At 32.6% G+C, this 20,433-nt stretch overlaps 1 protein-coding gene across 3 annotated transcripts; it reads right to left on the reverse strand.

Moving 5' to 3' along the window:
• Positions 1-869: 869 nt before the first annotated feature.
• On the reverse strand, positions 870-20,421 carry LOC148616549 (divergent protein kinase domain 1C-like). Of its 3 annotated transcripts, none has more exons than XM_088583706.1 (4): positions 20,337-20,421; positions 12,625-12,807; positions 8,524-9,408; positions 870-7,299 (listed from the first exon to the last, which is right to left on the reverse strand). In XM_088583706.1, exons 2-4 carry the CDS (start codon positions 12,778-12,780, stop codon positions 7,081-7,083), a joined length of 1,260 nt encoding a protein of 419 aa, XP_088439832.1. In that variant the 5' UTR covers positions 12,781-12,807; positions 20,337-20,421; the 3' UTR covers positions 870-7,080. The 3 variants fall into 3 exon arrangements, with proteins under 3 accessions (XP_088439832.1, XP_088439834.1, XP_088439833.1); XM_088583708.1 differs by having other exon boundaries at positions 20,263-20,337; XM_088583707.1 differs by lacking the exon at positions 20,337-20,421 and adding an exon at positions 13,306-13,461.
• Positions 20,422-20,433: the final 12 nt, after the last annotated feature.

Here is a 20,433-nt window from a genome sequence, read left to right on the forward strand (position 1 = left end):
GAAAAATTATTATTCTTGGTCCCTTTTTGACCCCTTATTCATAAACGGTTCAAGTCACAACCCCTAAAATCAATCACAGACTTCCTGTTGTTTTATGGCACTTAGTGGAATAATTTCATAAAATCTTTACAGTAATACCAGGGGTCAAAATTAACCCTGGTCCGAGACCAGTAAAATCCAGTTGGATCAGTAGATCTTATCTACCAACCATTACCGTGGCTTTGTTGAAATTTCTTTGATGATTGCATTGCAATCTAACTTCTTTGGTAGCCTTACCTGTCATTACTTCATGGTACAATTGTTAAATATCCCCAAATAATGTTGGACAACAAATGGGAAAAAGATGTGGATATCTGGAAGAGGTGAAACAACCAGATAAGAAACAGAAATGAACCGATGAGAAGAGACATCTATGATATGGACAAACAGAAACGTAAATTCCGAGTTGCTCATTTGCTTTTGTTACTTTGTATGTATGGTTTTAGTTACTTTATATTATTTGTTGTGTATGTCTGTTTTCCATGTCTGGTCTTTGTCCCTGGATTACATTCTTTTGATTACCGCTATAACCTTGGTTCCCTTGATTACTCTTCCACACTTTGTGGCAAAAAAAATTTGAATGGCAGGAATATTGTCCTGAAAACAACACAGAGAGAGGTTTTTCAGAAATGAAACTTGTAAACAGTAATTGGAGATCAAAGCTATGCCCACATGTGTTATCTTATCTATTATTTGTTATGTTTTACATCCAAGACATTAAGCATTTCTACCCCACTAGCTAGTGCTGTTCTGGAATGTTGCAGGGCAACAAGCAAGAGACCTAGATAGGCTCCTTATGGTAAAAGAGAAGATAGTGATGAGGACACAGATAAACTTAATCTTTCAGTTTATTAAACCCTGAATGTGTTATTAAATGATCATTTCTCACATCCAATTTCTGCAGGACCAGTTGATTTTCTGTAGGACCAGTATACTTTTTTTGCGGCTGTATAAAAGCCAGAGGACTCGAATTGATCACCTGAAACTCTTTAATTTGACTTATGAAAATTTGATGTTAGGATTAAAGCAAGAGGCTATCAAATTGATAGGAAACTGGATTTCCCTGCATTGAAATGAGAAACGTAAATAACTGTAAAAGTCTCATTTTTGTAACAAAAAAATGGCTGCCACTTGCCAAAATCAAGTGTTTGTAAAAATCAAACTTGTCCTTTATTTGGTCGCATGAAACAATATCTCAAAACTTGAACAGAATTTGCAAAACTTTTCAAGTTAATGCATGGATAATTGTTGAAGCCCCCCTCCCCCCTCAAAAAAAAATATATATATAAAAAATGGCTGACACCAGGAAACAACAAAAGCAGTTTTTGTAAAAATCAAACTCGATCTTCATTTTGACACATGAAACAACATACTTGAACAGAAGTTGCCAAAAAAAACTTTTCAAGTTAATGTGCATGGATAACTGTTGAAGTCCCCAAGAAATTATAAAATGCCTCACACTTGGAAATGACAAAAAGCAATATTTGTAAAAATCCAAACTGGCCTTCATTTAACACATGAAATAACACAAACTTGAAAATAATCTTTAAAATATATTTCATGTTATTTATCAGACAATGTTTGGCTGCTTGATGGCGACCTGCCCAAAAATGTACACCCAACTGATTCCTATGAACACTGACTATAAATATTCAGCCAATTAAAACCTTTTTCTGAACCTGAACATGAAAAGGAAAAAGTCCCATAACTCGGAAACTTAACATAGAATTTTCTCCAAAAAGTATACAGACCATCAGACCATTATTACAAACAATTGTGAAGATAAAAGTTGATTGTACAAGGGCTTCTCAAGTTCAGGTGTGACATATGAAAACAAATTCCCTAAAACATATGAAAAATAAAAAAATTAAAACTAGAAGCACTGTTTGTCACAGGAGCGCCCCCCCCCCTCCCCCCACCGCATCATTTGTTAGTAGTGATTTTTTTTTAAGTAAAATAAATATGTCTGTAAGACACTGACGATGACCCTGCTCCCTAGATTTGCCAACTTAAGAACATATTTATATTTGTATGAAGACAGAGTTTGCAGATTCAGAAAGGTTATGTACTGTTGGTTGATGCAGTAAATATGTGGTAGGTTAGGCTAAGCACTGCAAAAAAACTTGAGATGAGAAAAAGAGGAATGATGGACGGACTGATGGACACATAAAAATGTTAGTACCCCCAATAACAAATCCTTAACTTTGTTGCTTGGGGTATATTTCTGACAAAAATTACTAAGTACAACTATCATACATTTCCGCAATATCCCACAAAAATCAAGATCCTATGACCTTGCACACCATCATTATGTGTAGAAACATCCAGCAAAAAATATTTTAGATATTTTAGTTCAAAAACTACAGTAGAAAATAGGCAGACAAGCCATATAGCCCTATTTCTGATGAAAATGACTAAGTCAGACAAGAAATGATCACATGTAATATGGACGGCACAATGGACAAACAGATGGACAGTGGTAAATTAATATGCCCCTATCTGTTTGTTGCGGGAGCATAGAAAAACCAATACTAACATTCCTTTTATGGTTAGGAACCTTGTGGTAAAATCTATCAACCTATTTAAGGCAAGGCAAAAAAACCATGTGCCATGGATGGCGACAGAGTCATACCATTATAGGAATGGAAATTATTTGTGGTAGTACAAAAATATAATACATAATTATGTGACCCAGTAACAAACATAAACACAATACTAACTAAAAAGAAATCAAATAATTACAATGTAAACTTGTACAAATACCAATCATGTCAATAAATATAGAACAAACAAAAACAAGAGGCAGCAATTGAACACATGATAACAAAAATGAAAACTTCTTGAAAAACAGAACAAGTGTCAATTACAAAACTTCAGCTTTTGTTATGTCGAAAAAGATGAGAAAATACAGTACAGAAAGAGACATACCATGACTAGCATAGTGGTATACCACTCTTACAGTGGTATCAAAGAACATTTCTTCAGTAGGAAATTTTTTGTAACTTTCTTTTGTATTGAGAGTGGTGAGCCCTACCCCTTCCAATACTGAAAAAATATGAACATTTCTTTAAAGACAAAAATAGTATTCACTCCACTCTCTCAGAGTGGTACACAACTATGTTGGTAATCAGTCACAGTATGTCTCTTTCTGTACTGCACTTACATAAAAGACACATATACATCTACCAGTATATAGGATGCAAGTTTAAGGTTCTAAAATTTCAATATTCCCGTATCTTCACACTTTCTCCAATTCTTGAAGATGAAAAAAATGCTAATAAGTCAGCACATGTATGACTTTAATATACTGTATATAAAGGTATTAGGTCCAGAAAATATTAGCTGTACATTTTCCAACAACTTTCAAAACTCACAAACATATATTGTCAATCAATACTTCCGCACACAGTTATTCAAGGGCTACTTTTTACACATTGGTGTGTATGAAGTATGATGTTTTATGACAATCTATCTCTGGAATAACATTTCACCACAAAGGTCTATAAACATGTGGTAATTAACTGCAGCATTTATTTGGACAGATCAATTTCAAGATTCACTCCCCAAACAAAGTATCATGCTTCATATAAAATTATCCATAGTAATTAGAATAGAAATTGAAAGATTTCAACTAGCTTACTTTGACCTTATAGAATTGTAAAATAAATTGTAAGTGGAATTTAGAGAAAACAATTTGACATGTGAAGAGGGATAAAATACATTTTGTAATTCAATGTTTGTAAGATTGGTTATTATACATATGTTCTAACAAGAGAATGCTATTAAAAACCTTCAGAAGTAGTAGCTTTTTATTGTAAATAAAATTTATCAAAAAACATATTCACTGAAAAGGGTGTAATCCCAAAATATATACTCCTTCTACAAAGTTGACAGGGTAAACAGGATTAAAACTATCCATCTGTCCGTCTGCCTGTCCATATATCTTGTATGCCCAATCCTTCCTTCTCTTGGTGACATTGTGGACAAATTTCAGGGGTAAAAATTAGGAAATACAAGCTAGTAGCCCAAACTGTATTTTTATTTAATATTTTCTATATGTTCATCTAACTTTTACCCAAAAGTTTGTTAGCCATAGGCTACTGGTCAACTGCTAATTTTTATCACTGAAATTTGCAAGGATACCCATTAAGAAAATGGAACTGGAGAATATTATTTTTTAAGTCAAATAAACTATATAGTAGTGTAATTCATACCGTTATTTTAGTTTAATCAATGGAATGGTTTTAAAATTTGAAAAATCAGGGAAATAGTCAATCAATGCAAATATGAAACTCATTAAACGTGAATTCAATATTTCATAAATAAATTATGATCACTACAGTATTTTCCAGATTTAAAAAAACAATTATGACCATCATATTGATTAAAATTCTTCTTTATGAATTGAAAAACAATACAAGTCAAAATTATGTGTACACCTAGTTCAGAAAGCACCGTTGTTCCATTCAAAATATTTTTTTCTAATATTTGGGTGGGGGATGTCCAGCCTTTTGCTGCCCCAACACAATCCTATTACCAAAAACAGCATACAACCCTGAAAAACACACTAATTCATAAGAAATCTGAATAAGAATAAAAAAATGTCCACTAACTATACCCCCAGTCCAAATTAAAAGTACATTGTACATGTATGGTCAAAATATAACCGGCAATAATTAAGTTGTTGCACAAGTCCAAATTAGAAATTCTCAATATGGCAATCCTTTATAAAACTTTTGTCAAAATGTCAGGTGATTGTTACAAGAAGTGATATAAATATAACCAAAAAAAGTGTGTTGGATGGATGGAGAGACAGGCAGATGAATAGACACAGGAAAATTGGAAAGCCATACTACTTGTTTTGACCATAAAAAGGTCCATTACAGGTTTTCTATTAAAATTTTCCTATGGAATGACAGTATAAAACATTTTTACATATTGAAAACTCCCCTTATATGGTAATTTGTGGTAGTGCCTTAATCAACTACTCTTGTAACATAATTCTACAAGATTGAAAGAATGGCTTTCACAACTACACATGCTAAATGAATTTGAGAACTGACTAAAAATATATTACAATGATTCATTGAAGTAAATCAGACAATTAATACAGTAGTTAATACACAATACTTTATGACCTCATTGTCCTTTATGGATGCTTTTTCTTTCCATTGTTTTGTGACAGTTTCATGGCAATGATGTAATAAGTGATACCAAGAGGTCAAATACATTTAATAGCACTATAAAACCTATCTTAAGTAAAGTAAATAGGGGTATTTAGTTCTTGTAGAACAAAAAAGCAACCAAGTGAAGAAGCTTATATAAATGGTTTTTGATGGTAGCACCTTATTCATAGTGTAATACATGTATTCAAATTTAGACATGCTAGAAGTACATATTAGTTTCCCTTTAGAATCATACAAAATGACAATGTAGTGTACATGCATAGCCATTTTATAGCACATATAATGATGATGTTCATAAAAAGGGTGTATATAGACTGTATATATAAGAGTTATGGAGATCACTGTATGTGTACTTTTTTCTCCATAATATTGAACTATTGCCGTTTTGTTATTTCCCTTCATTGTATAGTAACATCAAACTTTGCCCTTACCAGGACTAATGCCACTGCAGCCAGTTGAACCCTGCACATCTGGGGTCCAATGAGGACATACACAGTACAATTCAAAATTGGACATGATTTTTATGGTGGATATATTAAGCACATATTGCCCTTTGCCAAACAATTCCACACAATATGCACATCTCCATATGGTAATTTTCAAATGGACAATTGAGTTTTATAACAATCCAGCAAGTTGTTCTTTTAATGAAAAATGTTCCAACGGTCATCATTTCTACAATTTTGTTCAAACTTAAATTCCTGACAATATGCACACCATAATATGGTAACTTTTCACCCAATTAAGTTTTATAACAATCCTGCAAGTCGTTAAACAAGAGTGGACAAAGAACACCTAAAACCAACAGCTTTCATTTCTACAGTTTTTGCTCAAACATAAATTCCTGACAATATGCACATCTCCAAATGGTATTCTATCACACCATTGAGTTTTGTTACAATACTGCATGTTGTAAAGTAGGAGTAGTGGACAACACACCAGACCAAGCTTTGCTAAAAATACCTAAGTTCCAAATATTGGCAAAAAAAATACCAAAGTGACAGCAGTGGGATGATTCAAAACATCAAAATAAACACATCAAATAGAGACAAAATCTACTGGTACATACAATGTAACGAACCAAATCAAAATGATTACACATAAAAACTTAAAATAAGGGAAACAAGACGTCACACAAAAAACTAAAGCACTAGCATTATGAACTCCAACAAAGAACTGGTGCTCTGGAAGGGTAAGCATGACCTGCTCTGCCTGTGGCATTGGCCATATTGCAAGTGAGTATAATCCAATAATAATCTAGCAACAACAATGCAATTAAATGACATGTGTCAAACTTTATTGACATTTGGGTATAATTATTAATATTTAATTAACTATCATGTTGTATTAATAGTAGATAACTATCTGAAATTGACAAAAATAGATTAAGGTAATGAATAATCACCAAAAAACATGCCCATTCATTAATTATATTTCATCATTTCTACAATTTTTGTTCAAAAACAAATTCCTGACAATATGCACATCCCAAAATGGTAATTGAACACCCCTCAAGTTTCATAACAATCCTACAAGTCTTGAAGGAGGGGTTGTAGACAACAAATGAGAGCAAGTTTGCTGAAAAATGCCTAGTTCGAACAGCCATCATTTCAACACTGTTTGTCACAACATAAATTCCTGACAGTATGCATTTCCTAATGGTTATATTACATCCCATTAAGTTTCATGACAATGCTTAACCCTTAAGAAAAAAATTTGGACAGACAAACATTTGTGGGGGGTATAAATATGGTGTTACTAGACAGAAAAGCAATGTTTCTTTGGTGGGTTGAATCACCTCTACCATTGGCAGTGGTTGGTACTTTTAAAAATTTGAGACCAAGAAAACTGCCCTCTAAACAGTATGTCTCATACTCCTTTTCAGCAATGTAGAAAGTTTCCAGAAGATATCAGGTGGTGTTGGAGTCCTGACTATTTCTCCTTTGTTTTTATTTGGATAGGCACAGTCTTCAAGCAGTTGTTTTAATTCAGCAGCAAACTCCTCTGGGGGATCATATAAAAGTCCTCTGTGGAAATTGTAAGTACTAGGGATAAAAATGTCTTCACAAATATTCTGAAAAAATAAAAATAATAAGTAATGGATGACACATCTTTGGTCCATACATCAACATGCATGGCAATGTCAAATCTGTTAAAAGTCAAACTGAGGATTCAAAACTCTGACAAGCAGTGATAAAAATAACTGTTTGTTGTTTCATGGCTTTTGAATAAGTGGTTTTTTAGACCCCTCCCCTGACTCTTGACTTAAAAAAAAATTAGCAAAGGGTAGTAACTGTACAACCTGACAGACTGGTCTACTGTCTGATATGAGCAAAGGACAACAGACGACTTCAAATTCAAATATTCAACCTTTCTGAGCAATGGTAAGCACTTGGTTACTTCTAAATGATTTATTTAAAACCATTTAGCTACACCCAAGTGAAAAATAGTTAAGTATATAAAAAAATGTTTGCTGTTCTTCCTTTCCCCGATGAGACTGCCAACCAGGTTGCCATGTGTTAGTGGGTTATGTCCATTTGAAAACCTTGCTTAAATGGCATTCATTCCATAAATGAAAAAAAAGGATTATTATTGACTCTGTAATTGGTTAAAGAGCTGTCACATTGTGAACCATAGTGTTGTTTATGTTTTTTTTTTTTTTTTTCAAAACAACAATTTTGTAATACGAGAAAAGAAGAAACAAGAGGCTCTCAAAAGCCTGAATAGCTCACCTGGTTCAATAGCTTCAAAAAGATGAATATATGCAAAAGCTTAAAATGGTCAAACAACTTTGACAAAACTTGCACAGATGATATTTGTAACGACACTGAACATTTAAACATTAATCATCATTCTTCTTATGTTAACTGAATATTGAAATACTGAACATTTTATCAATTAACAATAATCATCAATCTGCTTTTGTTTTCTAAATAACAGGCAAAAACTGCCAACAAAAAGGTAAAATTAGCAATAAAAGGTAATACATAACTCAAAAATAAGTAAATGGATATATGGAGAAATGGTACCTCTATGTTCTATTTTTAGTGACAGCAGCAATGTTTTTTGGCGAGAGGCCATAAAGGATAAAATTTTGGGAGAAGGATGGTTGCCACTAAGTTTTATCAAATTCAGTGGTTTCAGAGGAGAAGTTTTTAAAAGAGAAGTTAAAGACAACAACAACAATGAGGATGACAATGATGACGGTCAACAAGTTGTGACAAAAGTTCACATAGCCTTTCAGGACAGGTGAGCTAAAAAGATCAAAGTATTATGACTCAAAATAACAGAAATTCACCTGTAAGTTATTGTTGACTCTCTTTGCCACACATTTGCCATTTTTCATATTACACCAACCCCTGCAGTCAAAGAAATCACAGTCATTGTGAGATGTACACTTTGGGTCGGATAAATCCTTCAGCATAGAAGTGTCAAAAAATAGAGTATCAACATCTATTATTTTAACTTGATTTTTATAATCAATACCAAAATTTTCCTCCTTTACATCACAGAAATGAAGTTTTTCATAGAAGTCCATATCAAGAGCTTGAGCAATGTCTAGTATTTGTAGTGCTAAATTAACTCTTACATTCCATGTTCCTTTTTTCCCATGGAAAATGCTTGGGGATGACTGGAGATTCTCGCCAGGAGGTGCATACTCCACAATATAAAATCCACCACAAGTCCCATATATTTTTGGAATGAAATGACTTTCTTGGTACATAGACATGAATAGATATTCATCTTGGTTAATCAATTTCCACAAACTTTCGATGATTACACTTTCAGCACCTGAGTATTTAGCATTTTTTACAAACTTCATAAAATCGATATCCCACAATTTTTTAAAAATCTCAGGAATACTTTTAAAATCAGTTTTGCTTATGCTTTGAAGTATATTAAGTATAAATGTTTTAGCAACATTATAACCATCTCTAGTTAAGTTCTTATTCTTATTGGCATATGTTTGCAGATTAAGAGGTTCAAAATGCCGACCTTCAAATGTCCTTGTTTTCATGACAGCAAGAACATTTTTGTCCTTCTGGCACACATTGTTACATTCAGCATAAAGGACTTTCTTTCCTCCTCTGTAGTTGACACATGTTTGATATTTAATGTTTTCAGAATTACATATGGCATCACACAAAGGACCATCTACTTTATGACTTTTGTAATCATCACACTACAAAAGAGAATAAAGGAGATATTTTAACACATTTCAAATACATGTTGAAGCAGGATTTTATACAAAGAGGCTCTAAAGAACCTGAATTACTAACCTGAAAAATTAGAAACATAGTGGAGATATTATTTGGGTGAGCAGAGCAAAAAAAAACATCCATAGAGGTCACCCCTACTATCATTTCTACCTAGTAAGCTGCCTTAGAGCCAACAGACCTTTGAAAAAAAAAAGAAATCCTATGTAGAGAACATTTAGGTAAACAACCCTTTATAGTTAGTTCATAGCATTGGTTCTTGTGGTTACAGAGGATTTTATTTTTGGAATAAATTGGCCAATCAGAAGCTAATAAAGCCTCTGGTAGCAATCTTATTTGATCAAACAGAACCAAAAGTGGATTACATGTAGATCCTCTTTCATATATATTCCAGCCAAGTTTGCTAAACCTTTATTAATTGTTAGCAGAAAAATATGCTACTCCTACAATGTAAGAGGTCGGAATTCCGTTCCTCCATACCCAACCTCTTACTTCTGAGTGCCAAATTGCAGACTGCTCGTTCTGACGTTCTTTGAAATCGGCAGAATTATAGTAAAATATTTACCAATTAAAACATTTTATACAGTTTCTTTACCATAACACCGGAGAAGGTGACTAAACTGAAGAGAAAGAAATTACCTACCTGATGAAAAAATCCAGCCATCCTGGAAATCCTTAGTAAAAACAGTTTAAATGAACTTTACATTTGGTTTTCAGCCTTTTGAATGTGTACAACATTACATTGATTAACATTGATAAAATTACCGATTTTAAAATTTGCAAAATGAAAATACTAAATTTACCAACATATTGCCTTTACCAACTTTAAGTTCATTTTGTCAAAAATAAATTGTATGCTGTAAAATTAGTGACCTAATTCAAACTGGCTAGTCACTTTGATAACTGTCTCCATAACAAATGTTTTCAAGGTATTTAGCAATTCAGGATTTTTATTGCCTTATTTCTGGTGGGTTAAACTTCTGTATGTAAATAAAAGACTTAAAATAGTTCAAAACACATGTTTAGCTTATTGACATTTGTGGTGGCTTTAAACATGTCAGATGCTAGAGGTTAGGATGGCACCAAGTTAGAAAATAGCTTGCCAGACAACCTCTAGCACTGCTGGTGTAAGAAATATGCCTACATATAAATGAGGCTCCCCTGAAGTGTTTTATTAGAAACTTTGAGCAATCACAACAACCAATTGATATCGTGAGCTGCACAAAAAGATCATTTGTAGGAAGCATTGAGTTGAACAAACCTATTAAGTTTCAAAACATTGGCATCTTAGGTAGGTAAGTTAACTTTTGACAATTTGTGAATCAGAAGCTTAGAAAGCCTCTTGGAATCATCAAACAAAACCAATTATGAATAACTAGTAAAGCATCTTCTATACAAAATTCATGCAAAGTTTGGTAAAAATCATTATAGGGATTTGCATGTAGTCAAGCAAAAGGCGAAATGTTTATAGAAAGACAATGGACAATGGATGCAAAGCGATGGCATAAAGTTACTTCGATTTTGTTAAAGGGAGATAACTGGACAAATCATATGGTCTCACTAACCACTTCCGGGTCAAATGGCCACCCCCTATGTAGTACCAAAAACATACTGAACCTAGACATATGCATTGTAAGTGCATTATTTGTGTGTATTATGATTAAAAGTAGTCAAAATGAAGCTGAGAATGTGTACTTTAAAATCATATATGTAATTAACTACAAAAGTGTATGAATATTGTTTACATGTGTGAGTAATTTGCCTCCATGCTGTCAGTTAGCAGAACAGGTAAAAATGTGGATTTTCAGTATTATTTATTCAAGTAAATTTTGTGAAGAATTTCAACTATCATCGTACCATTAGCATAATGATTTTGGAAGCCTTATTTTCCAAGCTTCGCAACGATATGCAACTTTAAGATGTCATTTGTCCTGGGAATTCACAGTGAGACTTTGAAAATTACTTTTTTAACATGTAAAGTAATGGAAACGTTAGAAGTGGTTAGTGAGACCTATACTTAAGGGAGATAACTGGACAAATCATATACTTTTGTACATGATCTATATTCTGTTTTATGAGATTTCAGTATAACAGCTTGTCATATAAATTTTGATAATGTACTGATTGTGTCTTTAGCAACATCTGTTTTACATGTCCTGATTAAAACCATACATGATGAAGCAAACTTGATGATGGAGACCTCCTTTTATATCTCTTTAAAAATTGTATTCATAGTTTTTATGGTATTTAACACATCCATCAGTACAAGTGTCAGGTCCATTGCATGTAGTTTTTACTAATAATCATAAATCAGAAAAAAAAACAAATCTTTCTTTTTTAATTTAAAAAAATATATACTTGTATGGTAGAACATTCAAAATTATCTAGTAGAAGTTGCAGCCTTTCAAAAATTCATCTGATACATTTGTCTTTTTTTTAATTAAAAATTTAAAAGAACAGCGTTCCAATGTCCCCCTCATAAAAAGAATATTCTAAGTTCAAGGGCTTCTGGAAAAAATCATTCAACCATAACCAAAGTCAAATTTAATTTGTGTAACTTTTCATAGTAAGACAACATACAAAAGATAAAATTAATTGGTAAAAGCATTACAAAAACAATTGCAAAAAACTTCACATTTACTGAAATTTTTTAAGTCAAAGGGCCATGACTTCAGTAAAAATTATTCAACCGTAACCAAAGTCGAACCTAGTCTGTAACTTCTCATAGTAAGACTATATACAAAAGTTAAAATGGATTGGTAAAAGCACTACAAAAAAGTGTAGAAAACTTCAAATTCACTGAAATTTTCTAAGCCCAAGGGCCGTAACTTCTGTAAAAATCATTTAACTATAACCACCAAAGTCTATCTTAATCTGTAACTCTTCATAATAAGGCTACATACCAAAAACAAACTTATATGGTAGGGGCATTACAAAAAAAGTGTAGAAAACCCAGATGGATGGATGCCGGGCATTTCCATGTCCCATCGCAAAGCGACAAAAATAGGGGCAGCAACCATAACTTTTTTGGGATCAAGACCAAAGTTACAAGCATATTGTGATGTTATAAGAGACATACATGTAAGGACTTAATGCAGAGTGACTTACTATCTAATGCATGTATCAAATGAAGTATTTGACGTCAATATACAGTAACAAAATTATTTAATTTTTTCTCTTACCAAATTTTTTATTATCTGAAGTGATTCCTCATTAGAACACTGGCTTCCCTGTATTGTGATGACAACCATACAAACAACATACACTAAGGAGACCAACAAACCAGCACATAATGTTGTCTTGAACAGCCTGGTAAAGTTCCATCTTAATATCCTCATCCTGCATCCTAACTAATGTTCTTGGATCTAAAGTAGAAGAAAGAAAATAGGTTGATTTCGTTTTTTGTTAGCTGATTATTTTTCAATGCCTGTTTTTTTACAATCTCAGGACAAGTACACTTGATCAATCTAAAGAGCTAATGCCAATTTTTCTGACACTCTTAGACCTTTTTCATGTGAACTCAAGGGACCTGAAAAGCATATCATCCCTATGCCATTATCTACTATTACTTCTATAATTTATGTGCTTATTGGAGATGTGGCAACTGCCTAATTAAAAACAACGGTTACCCAGTATTAATCTATCAAAATCATGTAAAAGTATGGTACTAAAAAAAACTAATTCATGTAATTGGAAATCATGAAATTCTAAAATATTACCACTTATGTTAGGAATTTATCTGATGTGTACACTCTGTAAATCCAAACATTCTTTGTGTCAATACCTTAATTATTTATTTTTCCCGTACAATTTCCCTACATGTTTAATTATAATTTGACAAATAGACAACAAAAAAAACTTACCCTGATTCAAGAATATGCCTCTGCAGTATTAATTTGTCAAATGAACAAAAACTAGCATTGACTTTGATACTATTTCATACTGTGAATTGATTTGGGTTGGAAAAAGACAGCTTCCAATAGAAACATTTAGATATCTGATCTTAGTTTCCTGGCCTACAAAGATGCTCAAGACAAGCAGTTTCAGAAGTCAATTAAACAAAGCATTTTACATATACATTGTAGCTGAGGTCTTTTGTCATTATTGTGGTAAAAAAAGAGACCAAAGTTTTCATCTGTATAGATTTCAATTCCTGGGAAATTAATCAATAGCCTGTAAGGGACTCAAGTTTTGTACATAAACATTTAATTTAATATCTTAATTTCAAGAATGAAAAAGGTATATAAAATTATTGCAATTGATTTTATTCCTGGATATTCCAATGGTAATGCTTGGAAACTGAATAGAAAATGATGAATATTTCATCTTAATATAGGCTGACTTGGAACTAAATACAATTGTACATGAAATAATTGATGAAAAAAAGGACTTTTCCATACATTGCAATTTCAATTTCAAAAATTTCAAAAAGAAAAGAGATTTTAAGAGATTAAATGTTAAAGTGTAACAAGTGCTAACAAGGAAGCAAGCATTCTTTGTATTTTTTTTAACATATAAACTCTATTTAACCCATGCACAGTGGCCAGAATTAAAAGGGAAGGGTTATGATCATGCCAGATTTCTTTAACCCTGTAACATATTTGCACCTCACTCAAACCAGGATGTATGAATTGTTTTGCTTTCACATTCAGTTTACTTTTATGACACTGGTGTATATGAGTACAACTATTTTCCTGTATCTGAGTATAACGTTTAGTTTGGGCCAGCGGCTGCAGCTTGCCCTGTAGCGTGGGGGTTTTCTCGTTATTCATTTAACACCCATGGTAGGTTTTGAGCTGACATTTTTTATCCCAGTGGGGTTGTTGTCTCTTTGACATATCCACCATTTCCATTCTCATTATATACATTGTATCAGTAAGGAAAGTCACAAAAGGTTCAGCAAAGAGAAAACTCAATATAAGAAAGTTTCATTGTAAAGCACATTCACTCTGCTTACAGATGAAATAAAACAGTGGTTTCATAAGCTAAAAATAACATTGCCAGAACCCAAAAATTTGGAAAACTGCCCCAGACCGTATATATATGGTCCCCATATATTCGATGAATACATTAGAAACATCAAAAGCCTTGGATATTTTTATAATGAATCCCTTTTTGAAGTGGGATCTACCTGGTTTTTAGAAATAGCTGTTCTAAAATAGAATACTAAAATATCTACAAAAGCTATATTTAACTTCTGAGTATACCTACTATTTTGTTCAAAATCAATGAATAAGACTCCCACAATCAACAAACACTATAATTATAATAAGTTATGAAAATTTGTAGACTTAAAACAACTATTTATACAAATACTTCAAAGTTGAAGAACTAAGTCAAAAAAGAATAATAACTTCATTCAAAGGATGACAATAGTAAAATGAGTCCAAGATACTTTAAACTTCTGGTCTTTGTACATGAATTTAGGACAAAGCCAGAAATAAATAGACTTGATAAATAAAAGCCAATTTTTTTGCACAATAAAAAAGTTATTTGAGTGCAGCAATGTTTACATACAAAGATACACATTAAAATGACTACTATGTAACAGCATCTAATGCAATGAATAGTGGCTTCTATATACTACAATGTATAAGCTCATCTGGTCATTATGGAATATATACAATTTGTGTGGTAGCAAACACACTTTACAGATATCAACAAGAATAGGTTTCACATAGCATTTGTAACACAAATGTAGTAACAACTGTACAAAAACCAAAGGAGCCACCACACTGGCACAAGAGATTGATGCTACATGTATATAGTTTATACATGTAAAAATAATTTCACAAACAACTGTAAAAGGTTTCAACAGTCCTAGTCTATGTAAAATCAAGCAGGTCTATGATGAAATTGGCTCAAGTTGCTTTAAAATGTACAGTGCTGTCTATGTAAAATTATGATGGGTCTATGTTGACAAAAAATTCCGTTTCTAACACTGTTTCAATGTACATGTAAGCTTCAGAACCCAGTTTGGTTACCATTTGCCAAATATTTTTGGTGATGAACATTTGACCTTTTTGTTATCCAATGGAGTTTCCAATGCAATTTTAAAAGAAGCTGCTGAGACCCAATGAGCCATCATACATGTGTATATGAATACAGGTAGCTTGTTGAGATATTTGCAGTAATCTCAAAACATTGGCAGCCGTATTTTCAACTTTGAAAATTACCAAAAAAAAAAGAAAAGAAATCCCCTATCAACTGACCTTACAGAGGCCCAAACACATATGCTCATCATTCCTGTAAGTTTTGGCTAAAATCGATCAATCAGTATTATTCTGGACCAGGTGATCTAATAATTACCAAATTTTGGGAGCCTGAATCATTTAATTGGATATTATCATGTATATTAGAACACTTAAGAATTTAGAAATATTCAAGATTGACAATCCATTATCTTATTGATTAATTGATTGTACGAAAAAATATAGTTTAACATTCAGTTGCAGATATTTCATAAGCAAATGAAGATCCATCACAGACAAATGAATATGCGGTAACACTTGACTGAATGATTCATATGTTTCCAGGTATGCTGTAGCATACTTTTCTGCAAGAATACTGCATTTGGTTAGTATGATAGTATATTCAGATGTCGGTAAAGTTCAGATTGATTGATTGATTGTTGGTATTTAATGCCCAAGCAGCAATATTTCAGCTATATCCAGGCGATGAATATGAAATGGATGATAAAATGTAGACGAAAGGTCAAGTTCAGACACTACATCTGCACTTCAACTTTTTGTAACACCAACATGGGGAAAAAGGTTGTTTTCGATTTTCTGATATAACCATATGGTACAGTGTATCTAAGATTGATGTACTGCAATTATATACATTTGTAAGTGTAATTTCACATTTTTTTTATCTAAGAAGCGGCTTCATGGTGAAAAGTTTGCTTTTTATACTCCTATGGTATTGCATACATGTTATAAACCTTGGAACTAAGGTCAGGAGTTCAGACCACTATTACAAGAAAGTTTATACAATCAACAAATTGTTTTATATCAAAATGTGGCAACTTAGTGTTTTGATAGTGAAATTCAACTTCTTTTAAATTATCTTTGTCAAAATATTTAGTTAACCTAATCATCATTGGAATGGGATGTGGTGTGAATCCATCACAAAATGTTGTATAAAATAACATCATGCATGTAACTAGGAGATTTGACATTCCTTGTAGTAGGTTCACATGTATGCTATATTTTGCCAATATATGGCAACATGCATATTTTATGACAAAATGCAACTAAAAACTATAAAATTGAGATTTCATTCAATGTATATTAAAATTTGTTGTCGCAAATACTGACATAAGATTTTCACACAAATACCAGTGACTAATGTAAAATAAAAAATAAAAATATACCCATATTACATGTACATTTACTTCTTAAAATGTAACAAAATTAATTTCCTATCAATTACTTAAGTTTTGTTTAAATACATTTGATCATTTGTAAGCTACTTTATTTAGACAAATCTACATTCAAGTAAAGTGGTCAAGGAAATTGGTATGTTTATAGCCATATTTGTTGATAAAATATGCAAAAAATAAGGACATTTCAGAATTTTTTTTTTACGAATGTTTTTTTCCAGTATTTTATGTGTAATTCTATCTTGACAATTACATGGCCGTAAGTGTTACTTAAAATCAAGCATTTTGACCCATGACTTCAGTGTTCTAGGATTTTTCTGAAATTGAGGTTTCCTCAGGAAAAATCCATATAAAATCAACTTCCCCACAGTCCATGACAATCAATGTAAGGTCAAAAATAAATTAAACCTTATAAAACTAGTCTAACCCAACCACAGATTTCATGCCCCCATCCAAAGTCAAGAGATATAAGTCATTTAAGTGTCTTTGTGTTATTATATGATTTTGAAGAACTGTCATTGTTCAGTCACTGTTGACTTTATTACTATGTTGTGGAGGCCTTCCAGACCTTACTTAATGAGATAGACCTAGGGTAAGGGCACAACTCTTACAAATCATTGGAACGTTTGTATTCAGCATTTTACATCAATGTCATGCAAGCATCAAAGTAATTTAGATTTATTTCATTCTGTGTCAAATGAAAGCTTGATAGGCTTTGGTGAAATTGAATATGATACAAACACATCACTGACTTCATGAGTTATGTCCCTAACCCTAGGTCTACCTTCTTAAAGATGTGCTTACACTTATTGAAGACATTTTGGTGATCTCTGAAAGTACACATATTTACTATTTTGTATTTAGGTTAAGTTTTATACACTGGTGCATTTGTTGTGTTTAACCATATCCATTTTTTGTTCTATTGAACCATATTATACATTGTACATGGCAATTATATATACATGTATATAAGGCAGACAGACTCAAGGCCAACAAGATTCATGTCTAAACGACCAGGATTCAACAATACTGGTATACAATACCAACAACAGCACAATGTTATAAATATAGGACTACATGGACATATAATCAAGTTCTATTCTCTTTGAGAATCAGGCAGGGGTGAATCATGGTGGCAAAATATATACAAGTCTATGACAATGTTACCTGAAAAGCAGAAATGGCATTCATTTCTTTTTTAAGTGTCAGTAGTTCAAGATATAAATTATATGAAATGTGTACAAGTGTAACCATGTAACTGATTGTAACCAAACATATTATTGGGGTTACAAATGTTGGAATCCGGGTCATTTTGCCACGAAATATGTTCACTTCCCAAGTCATCTGGCCAACTTTCCTGTTTGTCTCGGTCATTTTGGCTACATTATTTATTGTACATTCTACTACGCCTTGGGTTGTTTTGTCTACATTTCTGCTGTTATTTGCAACTAATCATTTACAGTTGGCATGTTGTTTGAGTTAAAAGATATACATGTATTCAATACAGAAGGTGTGTGTGTATATTTTTATTACATTTTCTATTGTTTTTGTCTTGTCTCAGTAATTGTCACTTATAATATTTCAAGTATTTTTTTTTGTACATTGTATATTTAATCAATGGATTTTTTTCATATTTGAATTTATTTCAGTAACAATATACATGTATGCATGTGTACACACATTCATATATTGAATATCATTAAATTTTTAAACATATTCTTAACTCCCATGATACACTACATTGAAGTTTACGAAATGTTCAGTGAAGTTAAAAACAACAACTTGTGGACGTCCTATATAAAAATACACTAAATAAGTTGGGGTTCTGTCATCTTAACTGACAACTTAATAACCTTCAATCTTATATCAAAAGAATTGAACAAAGACTTCATAATCAATTTAAGCAAAATTTAATAGGCTCAATTGCTACAAGTGAAAAATTGTCATTTTTCTGTAAAGTATTTATTCTGTTTAAAAGACCCCCATATATTGATTTATGTAAATCTAACACAGAAAGATCTATCGTCAGTAAATTTCGTTTTAAGAGCACATGCATTAGAAATAGAAAAATATAGAGAGAAAAAAGGTATTTCTAAATCATGTGATAGCGGGGACATCGAGTGTGAATATAATTTCTTCTCAGTGTGCACCCACTACACACCACATATAAATCAATACAGAATCAAATGGGACAACCATTTTTTAATTTCTTCATCAAAACCTCATCTCACACCAAGAGATATAGCATATATCTGCAGAAATACTACAAATAACTATCAAATTCATGAATGAACGTTGGAATCTAAGGTCAATTTAATTTAACAGAAATTATATTAATATATAACGTCAAAGTTTAAACTATAGATTACCGGTAATCTATTTTGATCAGATTTACACCACTGTTGCACCATGGTCATAAGTTTAGTTTATATGTAATGTATATTCCATTGTACTGTTATCATTCATGCCATAACCATTTACTGGAAACATAAAACAGTACTAAAATAAAAAAAAAAATTAATAGTAGACGCTTTAGTAGGCGAAACAACCTGAGATGAACAGGAGTGTAGGGGAATCAACTCCATACCCAAATGTTGATACATTGGATTTTGCATACATTTCTTGATATGTACTGGTCAGAGAGTAGATCTCGCCCTTATCATGACAGAAGCAGTTTTTCCAAATCTGCTCACTAAAATTTTTTTTTAACGTAAATCGTGGTATGATAGCTCATTTTTTAAAGAAAATTATCTGTTAGATGTTTCGTCTTAAATTTTTGACATGAACTTTTTTCACAGAAGAGGACAAAAAAATTGGTTGGTCGATTGCCGGTGAGATTGATTGATTGATTGTTGGGGTTTAACGTCCGAGCAGCAATATTTCGGCTATATTCAGACAATGAACATGAAAAGGATGATAAAATGAACATGAAATAATGATGACGAAAAAAATGGGATGGGACACAAGGATAATAGGGTCGACAAATTTTGATTGCCACAAGAAAAAGAAAGGGATGGGTAAGGTCGGGCAATTTAGCCTCCTGTGGCGGAGCACAAATGTTCCTACTCCTATCGAATACCACAGCAGGGTTCTTTAACATGTGAGGAACATGACATCTTTCCCAACACTGTGCACCACTATGGTTTGCGGTCAGGTTTTCTGTATTATAGCATGACAACCCCAGCATGTAACATGCAAGGGGTACCCCATTCCACCACCTGGGGCACACATCCCAGTTGCTCTGTGGGCAGAGCGCCTAGCCCCCAGCTAGGTTTCTGAGCACTATTTAGTCGCCTTTTACGACAAGTTTAGCGCTGCTGCAGGCCTGTTCTTTTAACACCCGTACCTGCACTGGGCAATTGCCGGTGAGATCTACTCCTTGAACAGTATGACTTAACATGTCTTTAACATAGCTTATAGAGAGGTCACAACTCACAAGTTGGTGGTCTGACATTAAACGCAATCAAATTCTACCTATGACAGACTTTCTTTGGATAAATACTAAAATACCTGTTGAATCTCAACTGTAACACGGACGACAACTCTATTGTTTATCTCGTCGATGTCATCAAAATGTTTACATTTGTATGTAATAATAAAGTCTATT

The sequence above is a fragment of the Perna viridis genome, chromosome 5, assembly GCF_037379345.1.
Source record: "Perna viridis isolate PV_CMFRI_1.1 ecotype Kerala chromosome 5, ASM3737934v1, whole genome shotgun sequence".
Lineage (NCBI taxonomy): Eukaryota > Metazoa > Mollusca > Bivalvia > Mytilida > Mytilidae > Perna > Perna viridis.

What these genes read in the sequence shown, in the direction of transcription:
- LOC148616549 (XM_088583706.1), bottom strand. Translation starts at nt 12,780, where the DNA reads ATGAGGATATTAAGATGGAACTTTACCAGGCTGTTCAAGACAACATTA. An exon ending in TTCAGATAATAAAAAATTTG is followed by an intron (nt 9,409 to 12,624) that starts GTAAGAGAAAAA and finishes TCTCTTTTGTAG; the next exon opens with TGTGATGATTACAAAAGTCA. An exon ending in GAGTCAACAATAACTTACAG is followed by an intron (nt 7,300 to 8,523) that starts GTGAATTTCTGT and finishes TTATTTTTTCAG; the next exon opens with AATATTTGTGAAGACATTTT.